The sequence below is a fragment of the Bos indicus genome, chromosome 27 (assembly GCF_029378745.1).
Source record: "Bos indicus isolate NIAB-ARS_2022 breed Sahiwal x Tharparkar chromosome 27, NIAB-ARS_B.indTharparkar_mat_pri_1.0, whole genome shotgun sequence".
Taxonomy (NCBI): Eukaryota; Metazoa; Chordata; class Mammalia; order Artiodactyla; family Bovidae; genus Bos; species Bos indicus.
This window is the reverse complement of record NC_091786.1, coordinates 34,685,424-34,706,787: the sequence shown is the minus strand read 5'-3', so window position 1 is coordinate 34,706,787 and position 21,364 is coordinate 34,685,424. Positions and strand designations below refer to the sequence as shown.

At 36.8% G+C, this 21,364-nt stretch overlaps 1 protein-coding gene across 2 annotated transcripts in view; it reads left to right on the top strand.

Moving 5' to 3' along the window:
• The window catches only part of LOC109553350 (disintegrin and metalloproteinase domain-containing protein 2), a 102,803-nt gene that overhangs the window by 21,723 nt on the left and 59,716 nt on the right, over nt 1-21,364 (top strand). For both annotated transcript variants that reach the window (XM_070781459.1, XM_070781458.1), the window contains 3 exons: nt 96-172; nt 3,796-3,964; nt 8,388-8,444. In XM_070781459.1, the coding sequence (XP_070637560.1) occupies nt 141-172; nt 3,796-3,964; nt 8,388-8,444 (258 nt within the window). In that variant the 5' untranslated portion in view covers nt 96-140. The remainder of the gene's footprint in view (nt 1-95; nt 173-3,795; nt 3,965-8,387; nt 8,445-21,364) is intronic.

Sequence of the window (21,364 nt, the reverse complement as noted above, 5' to 3'; positions counted from 1 at the left end):
TACAGTATATGTATATATGTTTTAAATATTTGAGAATAACATATTTAACATGAAGTATTCTAATAAAAATGTATATGTTTTTCTTTATTTTTCAGAACTTTTGCTACTACCAAGGATATATTGAAGGTTATCCGAATTCTATGGCGATCATCAGCACGTGTACTGGACTCAGGTTGTGATACATAATTTTATGGTTGCAAAATGGAGTTTTTAAGAAATAATTGTCAAATTTAGAAATTATATTCAGAAGTTTCATTTTTATTTTTAAATTTTTTATTGAAATACAGTTGATTTACAAAGTTATGTTAAATTCTACTGTACAGCAAAGTGAGTCGGGTACATGTGTGTGTGTATATCTATATATATACACTTATATATATATATATCCAATCTTCTTTAGATTATTCTCCTATATAGAATATTACAGAGTATTGAGTAAAGTTTCTTGTGCTATTCAGGAGGTTCTTATTGGTTATTTATTTTATATATAGTAGTGTATATATGTCAATTCGCATTTATCAATTTAATCCCTCCCTCCACCCATCCCCATCGGTAACCCTAAGTTTGCTTTCTACATCTGTGACTATTTCTGTTTTGTAAATATGCTCATTTGTAACATTTTTTTAAATTCCACGTATAAGTGGTATCAGATAATATTTGTCTTTCTCCAACCAGCTTCAATCAGTTATGACAATCTCTAGGTCCGTCCATGTTGCTACAAATGGCATTATTTCATCTTTTTCTGGCTTTTATGGCCTTTATATCCTTTTTATATACATCTTTCAATGTAGATATGTAACACATATTCTTTATTCATTCCTCTGTTAGTAGACATTTTGGTTGCTTCCATGTCCTGGCTGTTATAAATAGTGCTGCAATGAATATTGGGGCACATATATCTTTTCAAATTATGCTTTTCTTCAGATATCTACCCAAGGGTCAGATTGCTATGTCACATGGTAGCTCTATTTTTAGTTTTTTAAGGAGCTACCATACTGTTCTCCGTAGTGGCTGTACCAATTTATAATTTGACCAACAGTGTAGGAAGGTTCCCTTTCCTCCACCAGCATAATTTATCTGTACACTTTTTAATTATGGCTATTCTGAATAGTGTTAGGTGGTTCCTCATTGTAGTTTTGATTTTCATTTCTCTAATAATTAGTGATATTAAACATTTTTTAGTTTGAGTGAACTCTGGAAGCTGGTGATGGACAGGGAGGCCTGGCATGCTGCAATTCATGGTGTCACAAAGAGTCGGACACAACTGAGCCACTGAACTGATCTGAATAATTAGTGATATTAAACATTTTTTTCATGTGCCATATGTATATCGTCTTTGGAAAAATGTCTGTTTACATCTTCCACCCCTGTTTTTGATTAGTTTGTTGTGCTTTTTGTTATTGAGCTGCATGCACTGTTTATATATTTAAAAGATTAATACCTTGCAGATGTTTTCTCCTATTTTGTGAGCTTATGTTTTTGTTTTGTTGATGGTTTCTTTTGCTGTGCAAAATTTTTAAGTTATATTATGTTCCATTAATTTTTGATTTTATTTTCATTACTCTGAGAGGTGGATCAAAAAAGATCTTGCTTCAATTTATGCCAGAAAGTGTTTTTCCTGTGTTTTCCTCTAAGAGTATTATAGAATCCAGTTTTATATTCAGGTCTTTGATTCATTTTGAGTTTATTTTTGTGCATGGTATTAAAGAGTGCTCTAGTTTTATTCTTTTACATATAGCTGTCCAGTTTTCTTTTCCCCATCACCAGTTATTGAAGAGATTGTCTTTTCTCCATTGTATATCTTGCCTCCTTTTCATAGATTAGACGACCATAGGTCATAGGTTTAGCTCTGAAATTTCTATCCAGTTTCAATATTTCTATTATTGTGCCAATGCCATACTGTTTTGATGAGTGTAGCTTTGTAGTATATTCTGAAGTCAGGTAGCCTGATTCCTCCAGCCCAAGTTTTCTTTCTCATGATTGCTTTGGCCATTCAAGGTCTTTTGTGTTTTCATACAAATTTAAAATTTTTTTGTTCTAATTCTGTGAAAAATGCCACTGGGAATTTGATAGTGATTGCATTTAATCTGTAAATTACTTTGGATAGTATAGTCATTTTGACAATATTGATTCTTCAAATCTGAGAACATGGTATATCTCTACATCTGTTTGTGTCATCTTTGCTTTCTCTTATCAATATCTTAGAGCTTTCTGAGTACAGGTCTTTTGCCTCCTTAGATAGGTTTATTGCTAGTTACTTGGTACTTTTTTATATGATGGTAAGTAGATTGTTTCATTCATTTCTCTTTTGGATCTTGCATTGCTAATGTATAGAAGTGCAAGAGATTTTAGTGTATTAATTTTGTATCCTACAACTTTACCAAGTTCTTTAATGAGCTCTAGTAGTTTTCTGGTGGTATCTTTAGGATTTTCTGTGTATAGTACCATTAATCTGCAAACAGGACAATTTTACTTTTTTTCCAATTTGTACTCCTTTTATTTCTTTTTCTTCTCTGATTGTCCTGGCTAGGACTTCCAAAACTGTGTTGAATATAAGTGGTGAGAGTGGATATCCTTGTCTTGTTCCCGATCTTAGAGGAAATGCTTTCAGTTTTTCACTGTTGAGAATGACGTTTGCTGTGTGTTTGTCATATATGGCCTTTATTATGTTGAAGTATATTCCCTCTATGTTCACTTTTTGGAGTGTTTTTATCATAAATAAGTGCTGAGTTTTGTCAAAGCTTTTTCTGTGTGTGTTGAAATGATCATATGACTTTCCCTCTTCAGTTTGTTAATGTGGCATATCACAGTGATCAATTTACATATGTTGAGGAATCCTTCCATCCCTGTGATAAATCCCACTTGTTCATGGTGTATGATTATTTTAATGTGTTGTTGGATTCTGTTTGCTAGTATTTTGTTGAGGATTTCTGCATCCATTTTCATCAGTGATATTGGCCTTTAATATTCTTTATTTGTGACGTCATTGTCTGGCTTTGGTGTCATGGTGGTGATGGCCTCATAGAATGAGCTTCGGAGTGTTCCTTCTTCTGCAATTTTTTGGAATGATTTGGGAAGAATAGGTGTTAACTCTTCTCTAAATGCTTGAAATAATTCACCTGCTATGTTTTCCATCCCTGGCCTTTTGTTTGGAAGTTTTAATCACAGTTTCAATTTCAGTACTTGTCATTATTCTGTTCATATTTTCCATTTTTTTCTGGTTCACTCTTAGAAACCTGTATCCTTCTAAGAATTTGTCAACTTCTTCTGAGTTGTCCATTTTATTGGCATATAGTTGTTTGTAGCAACTTGTAGTGTCAGTTATAACTTCTTTTTCATTTCTAATTGTATTGATTTGAGTCCTCTTTTTTTTTCTTGATGAGTCTGGCTAAAGGTTTATTAATTTTGTTTATCCTCTCAATGAATCAGCTTTTAGTTTCATTGATCTTTGCAAAGTTTTAAAGTGAGGCATGGCTTATTATGAGAAACTGTCATTAGAAAAGCATGGTATAAAAGCTCTTGCAATGTCTCCTACTCCCCTCCTGAATTAAGGGTTTATTTTTAGTATACATGGAAACCATTAGTATTAATTATAGCTAGATAAATACCAACAGCATTACTACCACTCATTCCACTCAGTAAATCTGTGGATTCTTGGTAATGTTTTCCTACTTCACCACCCAAGGCTAAGACTGAAAGTAATCTACATACTATTAAAAAACTGATTGTTTCATTTTATTGACTTTAAGAAAAATGAATTATTTTATTTATTTGCTTACTTTTTGGAATTTGTAGGGGCTTACTACAGTTTGAAAATGTAAGTTATGGAATTGAGCCCTTGGAGCCTTCAATTGGTTTTGAACATATGGTTTATCAAATAAAACCTAGGGATTCAAGTTCTTCTGTATATACTGAGAGAGAAATTGAGCTAAGAGAAAAGCCCTATAAGATACAAAATGTAGAGGTGAGTGATCAATTGAGTAAACTATGTAGTTATTACTATGCAGCCATATAAACAATGTATTTTTTATGATAAACCAGTTGCTTACAAATTATTGAGAGAGAGTAAGACATATCAGACACTTCAGAGCTTGTGTTGTAAGCCTCAAAACTAGTCACTCAGTTTTGCAGAACTCCAAGCTGGCATTTTCCACCATTAATGGCATTTTCCCCCGTGATACGGACCTTTGTTGTCTGCAGATGCACTCCTGTCTCCATATCCATTATGTCTGAATTCTGATAAAATAAGCATGAGTGACATTCACATAAATACTGAAGACACCTATCTAGGACCCTGAGAAGAATCACAAGTGTCTTTTATGGCAACTGCCTTAGGGTAGGCCATTATACTGTCCTTATATCCTTATCCAGAGATGGAGAGACTTCTTCATTCAACAAAGACTCACCAGAGTTTAGAAGGTTAATGACTCCAGCTTCATCAGAGTTTCTCATACACCCACGTTCCAATTTTTAGGATCTTACTTCTTTCAGTAGACACCCTGTGAGGGTAGACGTTCAACCTGTGTTGCAGTCCATTCACTCACAAAGTGAGATTCTGTGTTTGGTTTTCAACAATCTCAGCTCCACAGCTACAATAGTTAAAACGGTGTCTTTCATGACAAACATTTCTTTTGAAAAGCAGAACCAACAAAATGTATGTATGTGTGTGTCTGCATGTATGGATACACACATATACATATATTTGATATAAATACAGAGAGAATGAGAAAATTTAAAGTAGACTGCATACTGGCAGGCTGGAGACCATGGAAAAGTTGTGTTCAAGTCTAAAGGCAGTCAGTTGGAAGGAATTTTTTTTAACTTTTTATTTTGTATTGGAGTATAGCTGATTAATATATTGTGATAGTTTCAGGTGGATAAGCAACGGGACTCAGCCATACTTACGTATGTTACCATTCTCCTCAAAACTTCCTCCACTGCCTGTCCAGGCTGCCACATAACATTGAGCAGAGTTTCCTGTGCTATACAGTAGGTCCTTGTTGGTTATCCATTTTAAATACAGCAATGTGTACATTCTTGCTTACAAGGTAGTCCTTGTTCTGTTAATACTTTCAACTGACCAGATGAGGTGCACACATATTATGAAGGATAATCTACTCCACTGAAAGTTCACCAATTTAAATGTTTATCTTATCCAAAATTATTTTCACATAAATATCCAGAATAATTTTTGGACGAATATCTGGGCATTTGTGGCCCAGTCAAGTTCACAGATAAAATTAACTATCATACCAGATTTACAAAATTTATTTCATATTTCCTCTAAAAGTTTTATTCTTTAATCTCTTACATTTCAATATATGATCCAACTTAATTTAATTTTTTGTAAAAAGGGAGGAAGGGCTCTAAATTCATCATTTTTCATATGCATATCTAGTTTTCCCAACACCATTTGTTGAAGAAACTCATCTTTTATTCACTGAATTTTCATGGCCCAGCCCTTTTATTTCAAAATCAGTTGACTATAGATTTAGGGGTTATTTCTGCACATGCAATAATATTCCATTGATCTTTATGTCTATTCCTATGCCAGAGTCACTTTTTATTTACTGCGATATTTTTGAAATAAGTTCTGAAATTAGTAAGCGTACATCCTTCAGTAGTGTTGTTTTTCAAGATTGTTTGGCTATTCTTGATGCTGTCAATTTCCAAATAAATGTTAGCATTCACTTATTTTCATTTCCCAAAAATGAAAGCTGAGATTGTGTTGATTCCGTGTTGTTTCAGTCCACTACCATGGAGTATAATGTTAATGGTGAAATAACATAAAAACTCCCCAGAATTTTCAACTCACTTTACTCTCTGATAAAATTCTCCTGCCTCTCTCTATGTATCACCTTCTCTCTCTTTTCTTTATACATTCATATTCTAGATAATGATATTTCCTGTGTTGTGCTCAGTTGCTCAGTCGTGTCCAACTTTTTGCGACCCCAGTAACCATAGCCTGCCAGGCTCCTCCATCCATGGGATTTTCCAGGCAAGAACAGTGGAGTGGGTTGCCATTTCCTTCTCCAGTATTTCCTGTGTTAAGTCTCAGGTTTTTGTTTGTCTTATATATTATCTTGTATATTTTTTCATGGCTTTATCTACAGTAATTTATAGATCTCCCACTCTCATTCCATTTTTTCTTAGTTATTGAGCTTATGTAGCACATGATAATTGCCCAAGCTAAACAAAATACACAAACACACACATTATCTATCTACCTACTTACATGTTTTTCTATCTGTATTGTCTGTCATCTATCAACATCTTCATGCCCTTCTCACTCCCTGAATATTCTTACCAGTGATCTTTGGCATCCTCTAATTTTAACTCTTTAGTCCAAATATATTGCAATTGGATTACTTAGCAGTGTTCTCTAGTCTTCTTCCCTAGATCCAATTCTTTAGTGTTTACTTTACCAAAGCAAATTTTCAGGTAATTGGTATCAACCTCATGTAACACATATCCAAGAAATTGGTTTTCTTTATTGACTACTTTCTTTTACTAAATAAAATAGCTTTTGAGGTCTTCTGAAATCTTAGCACCTGCCCACCTTTCCAATGCACACATTTCTTGGCATTATTTTATGCACTTTTGTCTTAAATTTCTAATTGTGTTTCTAAAATAGACAATGTATCTTTTCTCTTGAAAGTTTATTGTCCAGAAAATAAATGAATAAATTATTATCAACTAAATATCATCAGTCCTTATCCCAAAGATGAAAATAAATAAGGATTGCTTCAGGAAATGTGAGTCAGCTAACCCTCATGCTGGGCTTCCCAGGTGATGCAACAGTAAAGAACCCGCCTGCCAATCCAAGTGATGCAGGAGACACAGTTCGAACCCTCAGTCAGGAAAGTCCCCTGGAGAAGGAGATGGCAACCCATTCCTGTATTCTTGCCTGGGAAGTCCCATGGACAGAGGACAGAGGAGCCTGGCAGGCTGCAGCATGGGGTCACAAAAGAGTCAGACACGACTTAGCAACCAAGCAGCAGCATCAGTAGCAACTTACATTGATTAAAACAAAGAAATGACTTTGAATCCTTCAAATCATTAATATAACCCTAACACATTAATATAAATGCTTGTGTTTATCCTCCAGTAAAGTAGTGTCTTTTCCTTGTTTCATCCTAAATGACAGGATGGAGTCCTATAAGCAAAACTATCATGAAACATTTGGTGCTTACCTTTGGATGGAAATTATAATAAATCGGTTAGACTGTAAGGGGATTTCATTTGCATTGTTTTGGAAAAAAAAAAAAAACAAGTCTTCAAGGCTTTAAAAGAATTTTTAAAGGTGGAAAAAATGAATAATCATGCAGCCCTGAATTTGTTTTAATGACCTTATTAACTTTTTCCCTTTAAATTACTATAGTCTTCACTTTTCTCATCTTTGCTAAGTCCCAGATTAGTTATTCCCTCTTTATCGCTCCTCTTTATGTTAAGGAAAATGGTTTAAGTAGAATGTGATAGTTTTGAACTTTCAAGGAATTAAATATCAGTGTAAGAAGAAAAAAAAATGCAGACTTTAAGCATAATAAATGTTTTCTCAATTTTTGAAATTTGATTCTCTTTTCTGCTTCTATGTATTTGTCCATTGCTTGTTGATGGTATTAGTAACTATTTTGAGTTAAATACACTACAATCTTGGAGTGTCCACAAAGACTGTCTCATAAGTTTTCCTTAGTATATTCCTCCTAGGTTAAATTCATATAAAAATAATGATGGAAACAAGTAATATTTTACTAATGGTAGTTAAAACAAGCATTACTTTGTCCCTAGAAATTGGCAGGGTGTAAATCAGACAGATCATAAGCCCATTGGGCCTCACATTTGTGCTGAAGTTAACCACCATGGTCTGTGATGACACTGTAACCAGATTCCACATCCTGAGACATCTATGACACAGTTTAAGAAACTCAGTCATTTTGTTTCTCTGTTGCTCACATTTTTCTGAGGTCATTTATACAAGGATTAGCTTTATCTTCAGATGAAAGTCCACCCCTCCAAACAGAGAGGTGCCCTTACTCTTTCAAGGTCACAAATAAAATCATAACACATAATAATGTATGATGAAATCATTAAACTAATGCAAATTCACATATAATGGTGATCAAGGGAAGATGTCCTTCAGAGCAGAGAATCAAGTGAGTAGCCCTATACCAATGGAAGGTAAAGTTATTTTCTGAGTAAATTAGCTGATTATTTTCTGAGTAAATTAATTGATTGAACAGATGCAAAAGAGGCAACAAAGACAATAGTCTGAAAGTGACTATTTTCATATATAAAATTGAATTTCTAACATTGAATTTGTGAAGTAGTGATATTACTTAAAATATTTAAATAATTCTTCAATTTTTACCTGTTTGTGATTTTTTTAGCCTCTTCCAGACTTCTCTCAGTATATAGAAATGCATATTGTAGTTGAAAAAGATTTGGTAAGTATACCTTCATTTATTTGTCTCATGTTAATTTATATTAGCAATGGGAGGTTATAAAAAATGTTGGAATAAATTTTTAACACAAGATAATAATAATTTCTGCTTTAATGAATTTAAATTTCTGGTATCAGTAGTAAATAGAAAATCATATCTCTATTAGTTTATTTTTCATTTTATATAATTAACATAAATGAAAACATCTGTTACATACAGAATAGTTTCTGAGTAATTTTTATTCATCATTCTCATACTCATAACCAGAGAAGGAAATGGCAACCCACTCCAGTACTCTTGCCTGGAGAATCCCATGGACAGAGGTGCCTGGGATTCATCCCATGAATGGAGGAGTCCATGGAGTCGCTCAGAGTCGGACACAACTGAGCTACTTCACGGTCACTTTTCACTTTCATGCACTGGAGAAGGAAATGGCAACCCACTCCAGTGTTCTTGCCTGGAGAATTCCAGGGATGGGGGAGCCTGGTGGGCTCCCGTCTATGGGGTCGCACAGAGTCAGACACGACTGAAGTGATTTAGTAGCAGCAGTAGCAGCATACTCGTAACATCTAGTAACCTTTGATCTTTTTACTATCTCGATAATTTTGCCTTTTTGAGAATGTCACATAGTTGAAATGTGAGGTCTGTAGCCATGACAGATTGTCTTCTTTACCTTGGTAACATGCATTTAACTTTACCACGTGCCTTATCATGGATTTAGAGCTAATTTCTTTTTAGAACTTAATAACATTGTATTGTCTGTATATACCACAGTTTGTTTATCCATTCACCTTCTAAAGGGCATCTCAGTTGCTTCCACATTCTGGCAGTTATGAATCAAGCTGCTGCAAATATCCCTGCACACGTTTTTTCATGGACATATTTTATCTCCTTTGGGTAAATATCCTGCAGCATGATTGCTACATCATATGATAACAGTCTTTTTGTTTGTTTGTTTGGTGTTTTGTGTGTGTGAGAAGTTGCCAAGCTGTCTTCCAAGGTGCCTTTTCCATTTTGCATTCAGTACTTTAAATATAGCATCTCATTGTCTTCTGGCCCCTGCAGTTTTTGCTAAGAAATTGGCTAGTAATCTTATTATCATCCCTTTTACATGGTTAGTTGCTTTTTTCTTATTGTCTTCAATATTAGTATTCTCTTTGTTTTTAGCTTTAGATAATTTGATTATAATGTGTCTTGGTGTGAGTCCCTTTGGCTCTATCCTTCTTAGAATTTGTTAAGCTTCCAGGATTTGTGGGTTCATGTGTTTCATCAAATTTAACAAGCTTTTGGCCATTATTTAGATAATTTCTCTTCTTTTTCTGGGATTCTCTTTATTTGTATATTGTACTACATATGGTATCCCACATGTTCCCCCCTTTCTATTTTCTTTTTGGTTCTCAGACTCAACAATTTAAATTATCCTATTCTCAAGTTTACTGATTCTTTCTTGTGCTCCTTTAAATCTGCTGTTGAATCCATCTACTCAACTTTTAATTCAGTTATTGCATTTTCAATGCCAGAATTCTTTTTGATTTCTTTTATAGTTCTATATCTTTGTTGCCATTCTCATTTTATTCATACATCATTTTCCTGACTTCACTTCATTCTTTTTATCCTTTAGCTTTTTAAAAAACTTTTTATTTTATTTTGGAGTATAAGCAATTAACAATATTGTGATAGTTTCAGGTGCAGCAGATTGACTCAGTCATACATGCACATGTATCCATTCTACCCCAAGCTCCCCTCCCATCCAGGCTGCCACATGACATTGAGCAGAGTTCTCTGTGCTGTACAGTAATCCTCTGTTGTTTATCCATTCAAAATAAAGCTGTGTGTACATGTCCATCTCCTTTAGCTCTTTGAGCATATTTTAGACAGTCGTTTTAGGGACTTTGTCTAGTAAGTCTCCAAGTTCTCAGGACTGGTTTCTGCCAATTTATTTCATTCCCTTGAGCTATGCTTTTGTTGTTGTTTGCTAGTTTGCCTTATAATATAGACTGAATGTTTCTTTTCTGTTCACATGTATACTGATGAATAATGATGGTGGGGCTTCCCCAGGGGCTCAGCAGTAAAGAATTTGCCTGCAGTGCAGAAGCTGCAGGAGACATGGGTTCTATCCCTGGGTGGGGAAGATATCCTGGAGAAGGGCATGGCAGCCCACTCCAGTATTCTTGCCTGGAGAATCCCATGGACAGAGGAGCCTGGTGGGCTACAGTCCATAGAGTTACAAAGAGTCTGACATGACTGAAGCAACTGAGCAAGAAGCAAGAACATGCACATAGTGATGTTATTTGGCAGTGGAGCCTTTGGGAATGGCTTAGGTCATGAAGGTGGAGCCCTCATGAACGGGATTAGTGCCCTTATAAAAGAAAGGACACCTCTTCTACCATGTGAGGACACAGCACGTTCTCATCAACACAGAATTGATGTCTGTGGCTGGAGACTTAACCTTTAAACTTTCCAGCCTTCAGAACTGTGAGAAACAAATGGCTGTTGTTTGAAACCAAGTTTTATGGTGTTTTTGTTATAGTAGGCCAAATTGACTAAGGTATCTTGTGATTTTTATTGAAAATTCAGCATTTTAAAAAAATAACCACCTTTTAAACCATTTTTGGGGACTGGCTGTATGTCAGGGTAGCCTTCACTGATTAGCTGGGTTACCTCTTAGTCCATGTGGTGAAAGTTTAAGATGTTCTCAGGTCTCTCTGACCATATGTCTTGCCTTGGCCTGTGGGATTCACTATATACATGGCTGCTTTTCAATATCTCAGGTTCCAAAAGATCTCACCCCAGCATCTTTTCAGGGCTTTCTATCTGTATATTTCCACCTGTAATCTCTTGTTCCAAGTATCTGTGGGTCTGTCATAACCTTGAAGTTTTAACAAGCATTGACGACCCCTTTTTGCTACCTAAAAACTGGATTAGGTGACACAGAAAACAATCATTTGGACACCTTCCAGATAGGTAGAAAATTGCAAATAAGGTCTTCTCTGCTCCACCTGGTATAAGAGAGGAAATTGGGGAACAGATGGGCCTTTCCTCCAGACTAAATAATGCCAAGCTGGGGAGGAAGTAGGGCATAGGAGAGTAAATGCCACACGATTTCCTGTCATTTTCAAGGTGGGTTTTTCTTGGTTGGACATTGGCTTGGCTGCTGTAGATCTTTGGATATTTTCCATAGGTTTTCCAGAGGCTCCAATGGGGTTATCATATCAACCATTTTCTGATTGTCTTTTGATATTTCCAGAGAAAAACAAAGGCTTGGTGTTTTCTGGTTCTCCCTTTTGCTGATTTCACTTCCATGAAGAATATTTTTAATTATTTGTTTTCATCATTTTACAAAGGCTGCTTCAAAATCTTTGTCATATATATTTCTAACAAATGATGTACTTCGGTGTTGACATGTATTGACTGACTTTTCTTCCTCACCAAAATTCAAAAGTATCCATTCTTCAGTACTCAGCCTTCTTTATGGTCCAATCTCACATCTGTACATGACTATTGGAAAAACCACAGTTTTGACTATATGGACCTGTGTCAGCAAAATGATATCTCTGCCTTTGAATATGCTGTTTAGGCTTGTCATAGGTTTGTCATAGCTTCCCTTCCAAGGAGCAAACATCTTTTAATTTCATGGCTGATTATTGGTTGTGTGCCTGTGTGTGTGTGCTAAGCCACTTTAGTTGTGTCTGACTCTGTTTCAGCCTTTTTCCCACACTTTGATTAGGTTCTTTGTTTTTCTGGTATTGAGTTGTATGAGCTGCTTGTGTATTTTGGAAATTAATCCTTTGTCAGTTGTTTCATTCCCCATTATTCTCTCCCTTTCTGAGGGTTGTCTTTTCACCTTGCTTACAGTTTCCTTTACTGTGCAAAAGTTTTTAAGTTTAATCAGGCCTCACTTGTTTACTTTTATTTTTATTTCCATTACTCTAGCGGGTGGGTCATAGAGGATCTTGCTTTGATTTGTATCATCGAGTATTCTGCCTATATTTTCCTCTAAGAGTTTTATAGTTTCTGGTCTTACATTTAGGTCTTTAATCAATTTTGAGTTTATCTTTCTGTATGGTGTTTCATTCTTTTACATGTTGCTGTCCAGTTTTCCCAGCACCATTTATCGAAGAGGCTGTCTTAGCCCCATTGCATATTCTTGCCTCCTTTGTCAAAAATAAGGTACCCATAGGTACATGGGTATATATCTGGGCTTTCTATCTTGTTTCATTGGTCTATATTTCTTTTTATGTGCTAGTGCCATACTGTCTTGATGACTGTAACTTTGTAGTATAATCTGAAGTCAGGAAGGTTGATTCCTCCAGCTCCATTCTTCTTTCTCAAGACGCTTTGGCTATTCAGGGTCTTTTGTGTTTCCATGAAATTTTTTGTTCTAGTTCTGTGAAAAGTGCCATTGGTAATTTGATAGGAATCACACTGAATCTGTAGATTGTGTTTGGTAGTATAGTCATTTTCACAATATTGATTCTTCAAACTCTGGAACATGGAATATCTCTCCATCTGTTTATTTCATCTTTGACTTCTTTCATTAGTGTCTTATAATTTTATGTGTACAGTTCTTTTGTCTCCTTAGGTAAGTTTATTCCTAGATGTTTAATTATTTTGTTCCAATGGTGAATGGAATTGATTGCTTAATTTCTCTTTCTGATTTTTTGTTGTTAGTATATAGAAATGCAAGTGATTTCTGTGCATTGATTTTGTATCCTAAAACTTTGCTAAATTCACTGATTAGCTCTAGTAGTTTTCTGATACTATCTTTAGGGTTTTCTATGTATAGTATCATGTCATCTGCAAACAGTGAGAGCTTTATTTCTTCTTTCCTGATCTGGATTCCTTTTATTTCTTTTTCTTCTCTGATTGCTATAGCTAGGACTTCCAGAACTATGTTGAATAATAGTGGTGAAAGTGGACACCCTTGTATTGTTCTTGATCTTAGAGGGAATGCTTTCCATTTTTCACCATTGAGAATAATGTTTGCTGTAGGCTTATCACATATTGTCTTCACTATGTTGAGGTAGGTTCTTTCTATGCCCATTTTTTGAAGAGTTTTAGTCATAAATGGGTACTGAATTTTGTCAAAGGCTTTTTCTGCATCTATTGAGATGATCATATGGTTTTTATCTTTCACTTTGTTAATATGGTGTATCACATTGATTGATCTCTGTATATTGAAGAACCGTTGCATCCCTGGAATAAACCCAGTTTGATCATGGTATATGAGCTTTTTGATGTGTTGCTGAATTCTGTTTGCTAAAATTTTGTTGAGGAGTTTTTCATCTATGTTCATCAGTGATATTGGCCTGTAGTTTTCTTTCTCTGTGTTGTCTTTGGTTTTGGTATCAGGCTGATGGTGGCCTTGTAGAATGAGTTTGGAAGTGTTCCTTCCTCTGCAATTTTTTGAAAGAGTTTTAGAAGGATAGGCACTAGCTCTTCTCTAAATGTTTGGTAGAATTCTCCTGTGAAGCCATCTGGTCCTGGGCTTTTGTTTTGGGGGAGATTTTTGATCACAGCTTCAATTTCAGTGCTTGTAATGGGTTGTTCATAATTTATGTATCTTTCTGGTTCAGTATTGGAAGATTGATCTTTTCTAAGAATTTCTTCCAGGTTATCCATTTTATTGCCATATAATTGTTCATAATAGTCTCTTATAATCCTTTGTATTTCTGCATTGTCTGTTGTAACCTCTCCTTTTTCATTTCTAATTTTGTTGATTTGCTTCCTCTTTCTTCTTTTTGTGATGAGTCTGGCTAAAGGTTTGTCAATTTTGTATATCTTCTCAAAGAACCAGCTTTTAGCTTTGTTAATCTTTACTATTCTTGCATTTCTTTTATGTTTATTTCTGCTCTGATCTTTATGATTTATTTCCTTCTACTAATTTGGGGATTTGTTTGTTCTTTTTCCAGTTGTTTTAGGCATAAAGTTAGGTTGTCTATTCGATGCTTTTTCTTGTTTCTTGAGGTAGGATTGTATTGCTGTAAACTTCCCTCTTAGAACTACTTTTGCTGCATCCCATAGGTTTTGAGTTGTCATGCTTTCATTGTCATTTTTTTCTAGAAATTTTATTTCCCTTTTGATTTTTTCAGTAACAAGTTGTTTTGTAGATACATATTATTTAATCTCCAAGTGTTTGTGTTTTTACAGTTTTTTTCCTGTAATTGATATCTAGTCTCATAATGTTGTGGTTGGAGAAAATTCTTGACATAATTTCAATTTTCTTAAATTTACTGAGGTTTGATTTGTGACCCAAGATGTGGTCTATCCTGAAGAATGTTCCACATGCACTTGAGAAGAATGTGTATTCTTCTGCATTGGATGGAATGCCCAGAAGATATCAATGAGATCCATCTCATCTAATGTATCATTTAAGACTTGTGTTTCCTTATTAATTTTTTGTTTTGATGCTCTGTCCATTGGTATGAGTGGGCTGTTAAAGTCTCCTACTGTTATTGTGTTACTGTCAATTTCTCCTTTTATGTCTGTTAGTGTTTGTCTGAGGTACTGAGGTGCTCCTGTGTTGGGTGCATCAGTTCAGTTCAGTTCAGTTCAGTCACTCAGTCGTGTCTGACTCTTTGCGACCCCATGAATCGCAGCACACCAGGCCTTCCTGTCTATCACCAACTCCTGGAATTCACTCAAACTCATGTCCATTGAGTCGGTGATGCCATCCAGCCATCTCATCCTCTGTCATCCCCTTCTCCTCCTGCCCCCAATCCCTCCAAGCATCACAGTCTTTTCCAAGGAGTCAACTCTTCACATGAGGTGGCCAAAGTACTGGAGTTTCAGCTTTAGCATCATTCCTTCCAAAGAACACCCAGGACTGATCTCCTTCAGAATGGACTGGTTGGTTCCCCTTGAGTCCAAGGGACTCTCAAGAGTCTTTTCCAACACCACAGTTTAAAAGCATCTATTCTTCAGCGCTCAGCTTTCTTCATAGTCAAACTCTCACATCCATACATGACCACTGGAAAAACCATAGCCTTGACTAGATGGACCTTTGTTGGCAAAGTAATGTCCCTGCTTTTCAATATGCTACCTAGGTTGGTCATAACTTTCCTTCCAAGGAGTAAGCATCTTTTAATTTCATGGCTGCAATCACCATCTGTTGGGTGTATAGATATTTACAATTGTTATGTCTTCCTCTTGGATTGATCCCTTGATCATTATGTAGTGTCTTTCCTTATCTCTTGTAAACTTATTTTAAGGTCTATTTTGTCTGATATGGGGATTGCTACTCCAGCTTTCTTTTGCTTCCCATTTGCATGCAATATATTCTTCCATCCTCTCACTTTCAGTCTATATGTGTCTTTAGATCTAAAGTGAGTTTCTTGTAGACAGCATATATTTGGGTCTTGTTCTTGTGTCCATTCAGCCAGTCTGTGTCTTTTGGTTGGAGCATTTCATCTGTTTACATTTAAAGTAATTTTCATATATATGTTCCTATTGCCATTTTCCTAACTGTTTTCATTTGTATATCTTTTTCTTCTCTTGTATTTCTTGACTATATAAGTCCCTTTAACATTTGTTCTAAAGCCTTGGTCATACTGAATTCTCTTAACTTTTGCTTGTCTGAAAAACTTTTTATCTGTCCAACAATTTTGAATGAGATCCTTGCCAGTTACAGTAATCTTGATTGTAGATTTTTCCCTTTCAGTGCTTTAAAAATATCCTGCCATTCCCTCCTGGCCTGCAGAATTTCTGCTGAAAGATCAGATGTTAAACCTATGAGGTTTCCCTTGTATGCTACTGTTGCTTTTCCCTTGCTGCTTTTAATATATTTCCTTTGTCTTTAGTCTTTATAAGTTTGATTAGTATGTGCTTGATGTGTTTCTCCTTGGGTTTATCCTGTATGGGACTCTTTGCACCTCTTTGAACTTGGTTGACTATTTCCTTTTCCTTGTTTGGGGAAATTTTCAACTATAATCTCTTCAAATCTTTTCTCATACTCTTTCTTTTTCTCTTCTTTTTCTGGGACCTCTATAATTCAAATGTTGGTAAATTTGATATCATCCCAGGGGTCTCTGAGACTATCCTCAGTTCTTTTCATTCTTTTTACTTTATTCTGCTCTTCAGAAGTTATTTCCACCATTTTATCTTCCAGCCCACTGATTTATTCTTCAGCTTCAAATATTCTGCTCTTGGTTCCTTCTAGAGTATTTTTAATTTCAGTCATTGTGTTGTTTGTGTGTTTATTTTTTAATTCTTCTAGGTCTTTGTTAATGGATTCTTGCATTTTCCCCATTCTGTTTTCAAGGGTTTTGATCATCTTTACTATCAGTATTCTGAATTCTTTTTCAGGTAGCTTGCCTATTTCCTCTTCATTTATTTGGACTTCTGTGTTTCTAGTTTGTTCCTTCATTTGTGTAGTATTTCTTTACTTTCCATTATTTTTATTTTTTATCTTCTTGTGTTTGAGGTCTCATCTTCCCAGGCTTCAAGGTTGAGTTCTTTTTTCCTTTTGGTTTCTGCCCTCCTAAGTTTGGATCAAGTTTTGTGCTGTTTTTTTTTTTTTCCCTCTGATTGGTAAGGTTGAGTGAGTTGGCAATCCTATCTGCTGATGATTAGGTTTGTATTTTTGTTTTGTTTTGTTTGTTGTTTAAAAACAAATGCTAATGCTCGTTGAGTAATGCTGGGTCTTGTGTTCCAGTGGTTTCCTTTGTGTGAGTTCCCACTATTTGATACTCCCTAGGGTGAGTTCTATGGTAGTCTAGGGTCTTGAAGTCAGTGCTCCCACTTCAAAGGTTCAGGGCTTGATCTCTGGTCAGGAATGAAGATTCCACAAGTGGTTTGTTATGGCATTAAGTGAGTTTAAAACAAATACCCAAAAACAAGAAACCAAAGATGAACCTCAGACAAATGGTAGTTACAAAATCAGGCAAAGAATAATTAAAATAACAAAATATATACCTATGCACCCATAAGCAAATTCAAAACAGTTCAACAAAAATAAAGTACAGTAGATTGACCCAGTGAACAAAACCAAAAATTATATCTACCAGTTAAGAATAAAACTAGCTAAAGCATAAACTGGAAGACAAAACTAAAGCAATGTGCCAGGTGGGGAATAAAGCAATGAAAACAAAGCTAATAAATATGTTTAGTAGAAAGGAAGGAAAGAAAGAAAGAATAGATATGCAAAGGTAAATAGAGGTAGATAAAGAAGATTTATATACATTAAAGATTAACTGCAAGGGGAAGAGAACAGTAGGAAAGCAAACAAAGGTATAAATGTAGAAAAAGAATAATAGGTTTTAAAGAAATTAAAAGTTAAAAAGGAGAAAAATAAAAGGAAGAAGAAAGAAAAGAAAAATAAAAGGAAAACTCCATAGAACTGCAAAAGCACAACATAGAGGCAAGGGTTTATAACAACAATAAAAAAAAAAAGTGTGACTGAGAAAAGAGAAAAAAAGCTCAAAAGCTTAATTAGATTTCATAGTGCCAAAAAAATTGAAAACTGCACATCAGGGTTTTTTTGGGGGGAACGGAGGGGAAAAAAATAAAAATAAAGAAAAAAATATTTAAAAATCCAAATGAATCTACAGAACAAGTCAAAACACAAGAATAATAAATGTTTTTCTTGAGTCACTGCTGTCAGCGTCCTTTCCCTCGCTGGGAGTCACAGTCTGCATCACCTCCCTAGGATGCCCTCCAACACTGTGCTGGTCTCTGGACCTGCTGTGGGGGCAGCTCAGATTCTAATCTGCTCCTACTCCTGTGTGTTCTTGCCTCCAATATCCACAGCTGTCAGAACTAGTGTGTTTTCCTTTGTGGGAGCTCTCAATGCCCTTTTATATATGTTCCATAGACACAGAGTCTGCCTAGTTGATCATGCGGATTTAATGTGCAGCTTGTACAGCTGGTGGGAGGGGTTTGGGTCTTCTTCCTTAGCCACACTGTCCCTGGGTTTCAATTGTGGTTTTCTTTCCATCTCTGCATGTGGCTAGTCCACTGGGCTTTGCTTCTGAGGCTGCCCTGGAGGACTTGGGTGTCCCCCAGTGAGGGCCAGGTGTGGACGTGGTACAGCTGCTTGGGTTGCAGGGGCTCTGGCAGCACCAGGGACTCAGGGGAGTTGGCAGCCAGGACAGCATGAAATATAGTGCTCTAGAAGGGTATGGCAACCAGTATTGGCCAATACACTCCAGTATTCTTGCCTGGAGAACTGCCCTGGCAGAGAAGCCTGTCAGGCCACAGTCCACAAGGTCACAAAGAGTTGAACACGCCCAAAGCGACCCTGCGTGCATAGACACAAGACTTTTTATGCCTGTGGCGGCTTTGTCCCAGGGAGGGTTGATCATGAAGGTGGTGCAGCTGCTTGGCTTGCAGGGACCCTAGGTGCCAAGTGTGCAGGGGCACAGACTGCCTCCGCCACAGGAGTTATGGCCCTATCAGAGTCTTTCTTCAAGTTTCTTGTAGCTGGCGATCAGAAGGCCTCTATAGCCAGTTTTTCTCTGCATCTCTGCCTGTTCAGGCACTTGCCCGGGGTCCTTCTCTGTTGCTTGACCCATTAGGCACATAGAGGGCCCACGCCCCTGGCTGGGGTCCTACTGTGTGGTCTTGCACATCAGTCACTTAAAGGGGCACCCTGGGTGGGGTCCTACTCTGTAGTGCAGTGTGTCAGGTGTTTGAGGGCCAGCCTTTCTATTGTTCAGCTGCTAATGCAGGCGTGTGTGGAGAGAGAGGGTATGGCGATGGCTCCACCCCTCCACGTGACTCCCGTATTGCCTTGCTTCCACGTGGCTTTCCTCCACAGGATTTTCCCACCACAGTCTCCTCTCTCATATCCCCTTGATCCGTCTCTCCACAGTCAACAGCAGCCCTCACCCTGGGATTGCTCCACAATCCTTAAACTCAAGTTCCCAGCCACTGCGCCTTCTAGGGAACCTACATCCCTGTCCCAAGTATGTATGGCTGCAGCAAGGACTGTCTGATTCTCATTCCATTTAGGTGCCACAGTTCAGATGTTTCACTCTCAGCCTTAAATGTTTCTCTTCTGACTCAGACAATTGCCCCGATGTTGGGATTGGACCCCTGCTTCACTTTCCCCACCCACTGAGGGCAGGTCCAGCCCTACTAACACTCCTATCTTTCTCCCTAGTTCCTTCGTCCTACCGAGTTTTGCGTGGTTCTATAAATTCTTTTCCACTGGTCAGGTACTCCTGTCCACTCTCAGCTGGTGTCCTGCATGTACTTCTGTGTCTGAAGGTGTATTCCTAATGTATCTGTGGGGAGAGATGTACTCCAGGTCCTCCTACTCCTCCACCACCTTGCTCTCTCCCTTCTTCAGTTTCTTTAATCAATGTCTTTATATAGTTTTCAGTGAAAAGATCTTTCATTTCCTTGGTTAAATTTATTCCTAGGTATTTTATTCTTCTGATGCTGTTGTAAATGGCATTGTTTTCTTAGTTTTGCTTTCTGATAGCTTATTATTGTCGAGAGATAATATAACCGATTTTTGTATATTGGTTTTGTATCTTGCAGCTTTAGTGAATTTCTTTCTAGTTCCAACAGTTTTCTGATGGGCTTCCCTGGTGCCTCAGATGGTAAAGAATCTGCCTGCAATGCAGGAAACCCAGCTTTAATCCCTGGGTTGGAAAGAACCCCTGGAGAAGGGAATGGCTACCCAATCCAGCATTCTTGCATGGAGAATTTTATAGACAGGAGCCTGGTGGGCTACAGTCCAAAAGAGTTGGACACAACTGAGCAACTAACACTTTCATTTTAGGGTTTTCTATTTATGTCACCTGCAAATAGTGACAGTGTCACTTCTTTCTTTCCCAATTTGAATACCTTGTAGTTGTTTTCCTTGCCTAATTGCTCTGACTGAGACTTCCAGTACTATGTTAGATAAAAGTGGCAACTACAGGTATCCTTCTCTTGTTCCTGGTCTTATTGGGAAAGTTTCCAACTTTACACTGCTGAGTGTGATGTTGATCATGGCCTTTATTATGTTGTGGTGTATTCTCTCTATATTCACTTTGGTGAGTTTTTATCCTGAAAGCAGATTGAAATTTATTAAATGTTTTTTTCTGCATCTATTGAGATGATCATATGATTTTTTTATTCTTCATTTTGTTAATGGGGTGTATCACACTGATTGATTCAGAGAGATTAAACCATTCTTGGATCCCTGGAATAAATCTCACTGGATCATGGTATATGATCCTTTCAGTGTGTTGTTGAATTCATGTTGCCAATATTCTCTTGAGAATTTTTCCACCTATATTCATTAAGAATTTGGCCTATAATTTTCTTTTATTCATGCTATTTTTAAGTGGTTTTGATATTAGGATAATGCTGGCCTCATAAGTGAGTTTAGAAAGTTTTCTTCTTTTTGTGAAAGCTTGTAGTGTCTTTTTTGTTTTTCGTTTTCACACTTAATATATATCATGCTATCTATAATAATAGATAATGTTTCAGTTCAGTTCAGTTGCTCAGTCGTGTCCGACTCTTTGAGACCCCATGAATCCAGCCCACCAGGCCTCCCTGTCCATCACCAGCTCTCGGAGTTCACTCAAACTCATGTCCATCGAGTTGGTGATGCCATCCAGCCATCTCATCCTCTGTCATCCCCTTCTCCTCCTGCTGTCAATCCCTCCCAGCATCAGGGTCTTTTCCAATGAGTCAACTCTACACATGAGGTGGCCAAAGTATTAGAGTTTTAGCTTTAGCATCAGTCCTTCCAATGAACACCCAGGACTGATCTCCCTTAGGATGGACTGGTTGGATCTCCTTGCAGTCCAAGGGACTCTCAAGAGTCTTCTCCAACACCACAGTTCAAAAGCATCAATTCTTTGGCACTCAACTTTCTTCACAGTCCAACTCTCACATCCATACATGACCACAGGAAAAACCATAGCCTTGACTAGATGTACTTTTGTTGGCAAAGTAATGTCTCTGCTTTTCAATATGCTATCTAG